The sequence below is a fragment of the Gigantopelta aegis genome, chromosome 15 (assembly GCF_016097555.1).
Source record: "Gigantopelta aegis isolate Gae_Host chromosome 15, Gae_host_genome, whole genome shotgun sequence".
NCBI lineage: Eukaryota > Metazoa > Mollusca > Gastropoda > Neomphalida > Peltospiridae > Gigantopelta > Gigantopelta aegis.
The window spans coordinates 27,223,563-27,234,950 of NC_054713.1; the positions used below are offsets into that span (position 1 = coordinate 27,223,563).

The window sequence follows — 11,388 nt, forward strand, 5'->3', positions numbered from 1 at the left end:
AATGCCAGAGACATTATGGTGTCATTAAACTGAAATTTTATAAATTATTTGTTTTTATGACAAAACCAAAAATTATATACCAATGGGCTTAAATAAATGTAGTAATCAGGTGCAGATCCAGGGGGAGATATCATATACAGGTTGAACACCCTCCATTTTTTCACCAGTGTAGAAAAACCTTGGTTAAACTCCTTTGAGTTTAATTGTATTTATGCGTAGGTTAATTGGTGTATTAATTATATTATTTTGGGCTGGGACAAATTTTTCACGGGTGAAGAAAATAAGGCACAAGCAGTGCGGATGAATAATTTACTCTTGTGGTCATGTGACACGATAGCGTCTCTTTGAAACTTTTCGTCGAGAAGATAAATACAAGCCTGTACAAACACCTTACCATGACTGGCAGCCCCTCCTTCTTTCACAAACCAGTGGATCTGCGCCTGGTTGTGAAAAAGTAACCGTAGTCATTTTGTGTCCAATTTTATGACATTTTAGTATGTACTTGTATTATAATGAGTTTGTACGTATAACGGTATCAAATAGCCAATGATTAATAAATCAGTGTGCTCTAGTGGTGTCATTAAACAAAACTGACTTTAACTTTGTATGAAGATATTTAGTGAATGATATCTTAAACATAGGCGTACAGGCTCCCATTTTTGTAGAGGGCAGGCTGGATTTTGCCTGAATTAAATGAAAATGCCCGAATCTGCATAACATTTATTCATACCAACATTACTACTAAACAGCTACATGTATATAGGGTTACAAACAAATCACTAAGCATTTTTTCCTGGATTACAACTAATTTTGAAGGTTACTATGGTAGGATGATGAAAACATGTGGTAAAAAGGTGTCAGGGGCCCTATTTTCGAAGCCATCTGGGGCCCTATTTTCGAAGCCATCTTAGCGCTACGAAATCGTAAAACCATCATAGGTTGTGACGTCACTACAGCGCATGCCATAGTGACGTCACGATTTCGTAGGCTAAGATAGCTTCGAAAATATGGGCCCAGGTTAGCACATTTTGCCCGAATATCTGTATAATTTTTGCCCAAATCTGAGGTTTTGCTCCAGCACTAGGGGGCAGTTGCCCCCCCTTCCCCACCTCACCCCTCCCTGCCTCATTTGCTTATGATATTAAATTAAATACTGGTATATTTCTCTGATTTTCTTAGCTATACAACGAAGCTATCCATCTATGTTGATGGCAGGCTTGTTCTGAAGGAGTCGAGTCAGCTTAAAGACACACCTTTCCAGAGTGTCGTTCAGTCGATGGGCGTGTATCAGGTAACCACCAACAGCTGTTCATCTCCATGCATGGTTACAGAGATCACCTGATGCACAGTCGATCCGGGATCAATCCCCGTCGGTAGGCCCATAGGGCTATTTCTCATTCCAACCAGTGCACCACGACTGGTTTATCAAATGCCGTGGTATGTGCCATCATGTCTGGAATGGTGCATATAAAAGATCCCTTGTGGGTTTCCTTTTTCAGACTAAAGGTCAAATAGCCGATAATTAATAAAACAATTTGCTCTAGTGGTGTTAAACAAAACAAACAAACGTTTCTGTTATCACAATGGGACAGACTTATATAAGACAGTCAAACAAATTGTTACATACATTTCCATGTGAACAGTCTGGTATTAGCCATATCCTATTAATTTTAACACTTTTGCTGGTTTGAGGCTAGTAGGTACAGGGTTCGTAGCCCGGTACCGGCTCCAACCCAGAGTGAGTTCTTATGGGCTCAATGGGTAGGTGCAAGACCACTACACCCTCTTCTCTCTCACAAACCACTAACCAACTAACCCACTGTCCTGGACAGACAGACCAGATAGCACTATGAATCACTATGCATTTGTACAGCATGGATTACAACTAATTTTGAGGGTAGATTGATGGAAATACATAGTGAAAATATCTCAGGTTAGCACATTTTTCCTGAATATCTCTATAAATTTTTTTCTTCCGAATTTGAGGTTTTGCTCCAGCACTTGTATGCTTATGTTCCGGGCTGGGTATCGTGTTTGTATTTCCAACTTACTGGTAGTTTATGACATTACAGTATCCCTTTGGTAGTGTACGTGAAGAACGTCCACCAGACTATAAATACAGTGTATTCTGATTTGTTCCTTCATAAACTGATAGGGGTGGCATCTAGCCCAGTCAGTAGAGAGCTAAAATTATCTGAGGTGATCTGGTCGTAGGATCGAAACCTCCTTGAAGGACCCATTCTCTTGACCGGGTTTTTTTTCCATCCATTCCAGTCCTTCATGACCATTATATGCGATGTCCTGTCTGGGAAAGTGCATATGAAAGATTACCGTCGAGGGGGGAGGAGGAGGAGGCAATGGGCTATTTCTCGTTCTAGCCAGTCCACCACAACTGGTATATCAAAGGTCGTGGTATATGTTATCCTGTCTGTGGAATGATGCATATGAAAGATCCCTTGCTGTTAATGGAAATTTGTAATGGGTTTCCTCTGAAGACTTATGAGTCAAAATTATCAAATCCAGTAGTCAGTGGTTAATACATTAATGTGCTCTAGTGTCGTTAAACAAAGCATATGTTTTATTCATGAAGTGATTGTCATTGATGATAACTTTCAGGTGACCGGTTTCTGTGTGGTGCTAGGTACACAAGTAAAACACGTGACTCAACACCTTCACGAGCTCTATGGAAAACCATACAACATTGGTATGTAATTATGTAATCTTAATTTCCTCCCAGAGCCGGTTTATCCCACAGTGATGTGTACATTTATTTTCCCCAGGTCATTTTTCTCCTTTTCCCCGAGGGGGTTGCAAAATATATATCCTGGGAAGGTGGCCCCGCTGTTATTTGTACTACAGGTCCTGTGGATCCTTAAATGGGCTCTGTTTCCCCCTGCATATGAAAGATCACCGTCGGGGGAATCTATTTTCAAAGGCCTAAAAATACCCCCTGCAGACTGACAGTGTGGACTAAGTGAGCACATAATTTCCGGTCACGAAATATGAGAAAAGTGCAAATTTTTCAGTAAAGCACAGGATACAACTTGCAAGACTGCCAATTCCTCATGCCCCAGGATGGGCTACACCAAGAAATAGCCGCAGAAATTTTGCAACAGAAAACATGATTAAAGTGGTGTCAGCTCCTGGACTAACATCTATTTGTCAGAACTAAAAGACATGTGGGCAACATGAATAAAGGAAATGTTTTATTTAACGACACACTCGACACATTTTATTTACGGTTATATGGCATCAGACATATGGTTAAGGACCACACAGATATTGAGAGAGTAAACCCGCTGTTGCCACTTCATGGGCTACTCTTTTCGATTAGCAGCAAGGGATCTTTTATATGCACCATCTTTTAGCAGGTTTTCCCTCTAAGACTGTTATATGTAAAAATTACCAAATGTTTGATATCCAGTAGCCAATGATCAATAAATCAATGTGCTCTAGTGGTGTAATTAAAAAAACCCAACTTTAACGCAAGTGTAGGTTCAGGTATGAAAACAGAACTCACAGAGGAAATTGTATTTCCTGCAAATAATCACTGACTTTTTTTTTATCTACTAAAACCTAATTATATCTATTTGGGGGCAGTACACAACAAATTATGGTAGTGTCATTTTGCTTAACTAGTTGGATTTCATCCAACAACCTCTCGTTCCAACCAGTGCATCATAACTGGTATATCAAAGGCCGTGGTATGTGTTATCCTGTCTGTGGGATGGTGCATATAAAAGATCCCTTATGGACAAATTTAGGGGATTTCCTTTCTAAGACTATATGTCAAAATTACCAAATGTTTGACGTCTAATGGCCGACGACTAATATATCAATGTGCTCTAGTGGTGTTGTTAAACAAACCAAACTTTTTGTTCATCTAAAATCCGGGTTTTTTTTTATGGCACTAAAATCTAAAATTTGAGATGAATTATTTTACCCTGCATGTCCTAGATTACAGGCACAGCATTTTGCTCTCCCCCAATGCTCCACGCTCTGATATATGCTTTACCATGCTTTACCATTGATTATTTTCAATACCAATACAAAATAGCAGTCACAATATTAACAAAAATATCTACTAGTATTGTAAAATGGTGTGCTGTTGTGTGTGAGTCGGTTTGGGATCGATTCCCATTGGTGGGCCCATTGGGCTATTTCTCGTTCCAGCCAGTGCACCATGACTGGTATACCAAAGGCCGTGGTATGTGCTATCCTGTCTGTGGTATGGTGCATATAAAAGACCCCTTACTACTAATGGAAAAGTGTAGCGGGTTTCCTCTCTATAACTGTCAAAATGACCATATGTTTGATATACAATAGCTGATGATTAATAAATCATTGTGCTCTAGTGGTGTCGTTAAACAAAAACAAACTTTGTTGTGTGTGAGATCACTGGCACAAACATGGGTACAGAAATGAAAAATATTTCACTAGCCTGTCGGACCAGAACAAACTAAAATTTACTAGCCCATCAGAATTCATACTGGTCCGCCAGCCTATATACATGTAGAACAATATATTAATGTTTAATAATATTGTAATATGCACTGTCTTTACATCAAATGATATATATTTTGAAATATTCTAACAAAGACAGTTTTACACAGTTCTTTCATATAGATTTACAAAATTCAAATTTATAACATACAAACAAAATACTGTCCATCAGAAAAAGAAAGATCGCCCGTCGGTTTGATAGTTGCATTTTTCAAATCGTCTGTGAGAATTTTTACTCAGATTTGGCGAGCGGATGAGTACTTTCTGCATCCCTGCACAGGCATAGGTATCACCAGCCTTGGTGGTGCTGTAATGGTTAAGCCATCTGACTTAAGGTTGGTAAGTACTGGGTTCGCAGCCCACTACCGGCTCCCACCCAGAGCAAGTGTAACAACTTAATGCGTATGTGGAAGGCCACTACACCAAGTTTTCTCTCACTATTCGTACGTCCTAAACTCATTACAAGCAGGCTCGCCTGACGCACAGTCGATCTAGGATCAATTCCCATCAGTGGGCCCATTAGACTATTTCTGGTTCCAGCCAGTGCTCCATGACTGGTGTAACAAAGGCCATGGTATGCACTATCCTGTCTGTGGGATGATGCATATATAAAATATGTCCCTTGCTGCTAATTGAAAAGAGTAGCCCATGAAGTGGCGACAGTGGGTTTCTTCTCTCAATATCTGTGTGGTCCTTAACCATATGGTCCAATGCCATATAACCGTAAATAAAATGTGTTGAGTATGCGTCGTTAAATAAAACATTTCCTTCCTTCCTTCCAGACATTGCAGAACTAGAGGTGATCATTATGGCCACTGCTGGTGTTACTGGGCCAGCCGTGACATGTGAAATAATGACAAAACAGTTATTCCTGACATGGTGACATTGTTACAGTCATTGTGGCGATTGTTTTATTTTGCAGGTGATAAGATGCACACGGACGTGATCTGTACGATTAGTCCCCTGTCTTACACTGTAAACAACACACAGATAGCAGGCTGTTATGTACGCTTTCTGGCAGCCTCAACCAACAAGGTAAGATCCATACTTCGATGGAAAGATAATATTTTAGTGGTAAATATGCATGTTTAACTGTATTTTAAAACAGAAAAAAAGTTTGTTTTGTTTAACAACCCCACTAGAGCATCATCGACTATTGGATGTCAAACATTTGCTAATTTTGACATATATAGTCTTAGTAGGGCCTCCACGAGTCCAAAGTATTGGACTCGAGTACTCGAGGGTCAAACTCGACCCGGACCCGAGTACCCGGCGCTTACACTAGATGATAATGAGACAAAGGAATATAACGTAAAATAGCATTATACAGCTTAATTCCAGCACTGAATATGAATGCCAAATCATGCCATTGTATTGCATTTAGAAACCTGTTGATACGTTCAGTATTGTGACGGACGAACGGATGGCCAGATTAAAACAGAAACTAGCAAATAGTCATATAATTATCGTGTAACTTGTATCGTTAATTAGTTACTGCTGAACTAGTTGCTCTACATTGTCTCACTTGTACGGGTACTCGAGTCCTGTGAATGGACTCGAGTCTTTGCTAGACTCGGCCCGAGTACTCGAGTACTCGTGGAGACCCTAAGTCTTAGAGAGGAAACTCACTAAAATGTTCCATTAGTAGCAAGGGATCTTTTATATGAACCATCCCACAGGCACATCAGTGTTTCTACCATAGAGACATTTTTGGGTATGGCGCTATAAAATTAAATGCAACCATAGTCAACAGGGGGTATAGGGGCCTCCCCCAGAAAGAAAATGAGTAAGTTTAGAGTTAGGGTTAAGAAAATCATACAGTAATGACAAGAGTAATTAATATTGCCAAAAGATTAACTTCAAAAAAAGAAACTGCAAAAATATTTGGGTATGGCACCATACCCGTTTTACCCTCTGGCAAAACTCCTACACATACCATGGTGCACTGGTTGGAACGAGAAATAGCCCAGTGAGCCTACAGACAGTGATCGATGCCAGGCCAACCATGCACTTTACCAGTGGCCTACATCTCGCCCCTTTAAAACAGAATGCTTCTATTTTCACAATACTGTCTACTGTTAAAAAGATGATGATTGAATTAATACAGATTTGTGGTGGGAATACAAATTCTGTTTAGATCACTTAAAGGGACAGACCCTAGTTTCAACCCGTGAAAATTAACACCAAGTTTAGTTAAAGGGACAGACCCTAGTTTAAACCCGTGAAAATTAACACTAAGTTTAGTTAAAGGGACAGACCCTAGTTTCAACCCGTGAAAATTAACACTAAGTTTAGTTAAAGGGACAGACCCTAGTTTAAACCCATGAAAATTAACACCAAGTTTAGTTAAAGGGACAGACCCTAGTTTCAACCCGTGAAAATTAACACCAAGTTTAGTTAAAGGGACAGACCCTAGTTTCAACCCGTGAAAATTAACACGAAGTTTAGTTAAAGGGACAGACCCTAGTTTCAACCCGTGAAAATTAACACTAAGTTTAGTTAAAGGGACAGACCCTAGTTTCAACCCGTGAAAATTAACACCAAGTTTAGTTAAAGGGACAGACCCTAGTTTCAACCCGTGAAAATTAACACTAAGTTTAGTTAAAGGGACAGACCCTAGTTTAAACCCGTGAAAATTAACACTAAGTTTAGTTAAAGGGACAGACCCTAGTTTCAACCCGTGAAAATTAACACTAAGTTTAGTTAATCTACAAACCTGTAACACATTTGGATAAAGTTACAATTGAGTGAAACATGAGTCTGTGACTTTAAAATGATGAAATATCCTCTAAAAATAGACTAAAACTCGACTCCATAACTGTTATTTCTCAGATGCACATGCATTTTAAACAATATGAGAAATGCATGTTGTGATATTAAAAACACCAGGATGACCAAAACACTTCGAATGTATAGAAAATGATCATCTAAACCATAAAATCTAAGTAAAGTATGACTTCAGTTATCAAAAACAGCTCTAATAGTCAAATATATATAGTGTTTAAAAACTAGGGTAGGCCTACATGTATGTCCATTTAAAGCATATTACACAATGTATATATAATTCTTGCATTTGCTTTAAGTGATGAATAAATAGAAATACAACTGAATGGGTGAATTCATTTAGTACCAACTTCAACATATTTTATATTTTCAAGATTTGCTATTACAATCTTAGCGGGATGTAGTCCAGTGGTAAAGCGTTCGTTTGATACATGGTCGGTCTACAATCGATTACCCATCGGTGGACCTATTGGGCTATTTCTCTTTCCAGCCAGTGCTCCACAACTGGTGTAACAAAGGCTGTGGTATGTACTATCCTATCTATGGGATGGTGCATATAAAAGATCCCTTGCTGCTAATCAAAAAGAGTAGCCCATGAAGTGGCAACAGCGGGTTTCCTCTCTCAATATCTGTGTGGTCCTTAACCATATGTTTGACGGTATATAACCGTAAATAAAATGCGCTGAGTGCGTCATCAAATAAAACACTTCCTTCCTTCCTTTGTATTACAATCTTTGTGTGAAAAGAATGGTCCAACTGCCCTTTGTACATGTAAAGGTGGTTATCAAAGTAAATTGTTTTGTTAAACAACACCACTGGAGCACATTGATTGATTAATCATCAGCTATTGGATGTCACACATTTTTGGTAATTGTGACATAGTCATATTCATATTCCAACCAGTGCGCCACAATTGGTATATCAAAGGCCGTGGTATGTGCTGTCCTGTCTATGAGATGGTGCATATAAAAGATCCCTTGCTACTAATGGAAAAATGTAGCAGGTTTCCTCTCTAAGACTACATTTGTATATGTCAGAATTACCAAATGTATGTCATCCAATAACTCTACTGGTGTTAAAAAAAAAAAAAAAAAAAATAAAAATAAAAAATTCAAAGAGGGCCTTTTATTATTGGTTTCTTCCTTCCATTTTTTTAACAATCCGTATTTTACACTTGTTAAAAGCATTCTGTCCAGTAAAATGTATGTGGGGTTTTTTTTAATAAGCAACTATATTTACAGTTTAGATGTGTGTGTGTGTTATAATTTATTGCGATGTCAGTGAATTATTTTACTAAAAAAAATCCCACACATTGTACCATATTCTGTTATTAAAATTTTGAAAACTTAAAAAAAAACCCCACCCTCTAGTGGTGTTGTTAAACAAAAACAAACCTTAACTTTATTGAATTGTTGTTGTTTCAGGCTTATAGCCTTGTGAGGCAGATGATTGAGCCTCTCACTGAAGTATTGGGTGGCGAACCACTGAATAGAACCGGCTAGCACATTAACTGAAAAACAACTACTGCATTCCAAACTAGACAGAACCGGCTAGCACATTAACTGAGAAACAACTACTGCATTCCAAACTAGACAGAACCGGCTAGCACATTAACTGAGAAACAACTACTGCGTTCCAAACTAGACAGAACCGGCTAGCACATGAACTGAGAAACAACTACTGCATTCCAAACTAGACAGAACCGGCTAGCACATTAACTGAGAAACAACTACTGCATTCCAAACTAGACAGAACCGGCTAGCACATTTACTGAGAAACAACTACTGCATTCCAAACTAGACAGAACCGGCTAGCACATTAACTGAGAAACAACTACTGCATTCCAAACTAGACAGAACCGGCTAGCACATTAAAACTACTGCATTTCAAACTAGACAGAACCGGCTAGCACATTTACTGAGAAACAACTACATTCCAAACTACTGCATTTTCCAAACTATGCAGAAGCTAGCACATTAACCGGCTAGCACATGCAGAACCGGCTAGCAACTGAGAAACAACTACTGCACAGAACCGGCTAACTAAGTGAGAAACAACTACTGCATTCCAAACTAGACAGAACCGGCTAGCACATTAACTGAGAAACAACTACATTCCAAACTGAAAGAACCGGCTAGCACATTAACTGAGAAACAACTACTGCATTCCAAACTAGACAGAACCAGCTAGCACATTAACTGAGAAACAACTACATTCCAAACTGAATAGAACCGGCTAGCACATTAACTGAGAAACAACTACTGCATTCCAAACTAGACAGAACCGGCTAGCACATTAACTGAGAAACAACTACTGCATTCCAAACTAGACAGAACCGGCTAGCACATTAACTGAAAAACAACTACTGCATTCCAAACTAGACAGAACCGGCTAGCACATTAACTGAGAAACAACTACTGCATTCCAAACTAGACAGAACCGGCTAGCACATTAACTGAGAAACAACTACTGAATTCCAAACTAGACAGAACCGGCTAGCACAATTACTGAGAAACGGCTAGCATTCCAAACTTAACCGGCTGAGAAACTACTGCATTCCAAACTAGACAGAACCGGCTAGCACATTTACTGAGAAACAACTACTGCATTCCAAACTAGACAGAACCGGCTAGCACATTAACTGAGAAACAACTACTGCATTCCAAACTAGACAGAACCGGCTAGCACATTTACTGAGAAACACCTACTGAATTCCAAACAAGCTGACGATAAACATTCCTTCAGCACAGATTTACAATAGCTGACAGCCTGTATTCATTCATGCATTCCAAACTATTTGTTTTTAACTGCTTACAACTATATCAAAGTTGCTAGCTCAAGTATTCTGCCATACTGCATTTGGAACTAGCACATTAACTGAGAAACAATACTGCATTCCTTAATTTGCTTCCACTGTAGGACCGGCTGTTTCAACTACTGCATTCCAAAATAGACAGAACCGGCTAGCACATTGACTGAGAAACAATACTTCTTGTCGAGAAAACACTGAACATTGACAAGAAGGCTTTTAGTCAATTCCAAAAAAAGGCTGAGAAACAACTACTGCATTTGAAACACATTTACTCCTACAATGGAAGCAAATTAAGAAAAATGCCTTTAAAATATTTAGTTCCAATGCACGTGACAGAATACTTGAGCCACAACTGGATATAAGCATGAAAATGAATACAGGCTGTCAGCTATTGTGTCCAACATTTTTGTAAAACAAATTGTTGGTTACATACACTATTTCCAATATTGACATCACCATGCACTGCTACATACACAAATATATATAGAACAAGTTTTATTATATATTATCCATTTAATCTTACTGTAGTAATAAAGACAATTCTGACTGCAATAAAAAAATATTTTATTGAATATATGTGTGATACACAATCTTGCATGTGAAGTACATGCTTATCTGAATGAGGTAATGTCCCTAGCCAGGAATGACGTCATGTTCCTAGGCAGGACGCTGGGCTTCCGTCAATTCCATAAAATTCAGCCAACTTTCCAGACGATGTAAGACAGGCCCGCAAAAGCTGAGGTCCACTTTTGTTTTCTTTTCTTTTTTTAATATTGCACTAATACGTGATTGTGACTTTTGCAACTCTCCCATAAAACACTATTTGCTTGTCTTCGTCACTTAGCATACCCCTTACCAAAGCTGCAGTGTACAGGATTCAGAATTTCTAACTAATCTGGTAAACTCAAAAAAAAGGAACCTACATGTAGCAAAATTGTTTAATTGTACTTTTTGTTATATTGATGACCTAGTGAACTTCGATAATATTACATGACAATGCCAGCAGTTCACCTTCCATTGATTTATCAACCAATAGAAAATAATCTTGTTCATGCCTTGATCTTTATATAGAGATTCAAATCGACACTGGCTTCTACATATATCAAGCAATATTCTTCGGTCATTTTGGCACGGAAGTTGTTTTATCCAGCCGGTTATTTCCAAGTATTTCAAAACATTTTACGGTCAACATGTAGATCTATGTCATTTTGATGATATGACGCATCAGTGACAACAATGAAATGAGATGCAATACCTTATGCAATACCTTTTGTTGAAAACGTTTGACT

The 11,388-nt window shown here is 38.6% G+C and overlaps 1 protein-coding gene across 1 annotated transcript in view; it reads left to right on the forward strand.

Moving 5' to 3' along the window:
- LOC121389967 (urease accessory protein D-like) overlaps positions 1-9,155 on the forward strand; it is an 18,544-nt gene extending 9,389 nt beyond the window's left edge. The window contains exons 6-9 of the mRNA XM_041521647.1: positions 1,180-1,291; positions 2,617-2,704; positions 5,426-5,538; positions 8,712-9,155. Coding sequence (XP_041377581.1) covers positions 1,180-1,291; positions 2,617-2,704; positions 5,426-5,538; positions 8,712-8,789 — 391 coding nt within the window. The 3' untranslated portion in view covers positions 8,790-9,155. The remainder of the gene's footprint in view (positions 1-1,179; positions 1,292-2,616; positions 2,705-5,425; positions 5,539-8,711) is intronic.
- Positions 9,156-11,388: the final 2,233 nt, after the last annotated feature.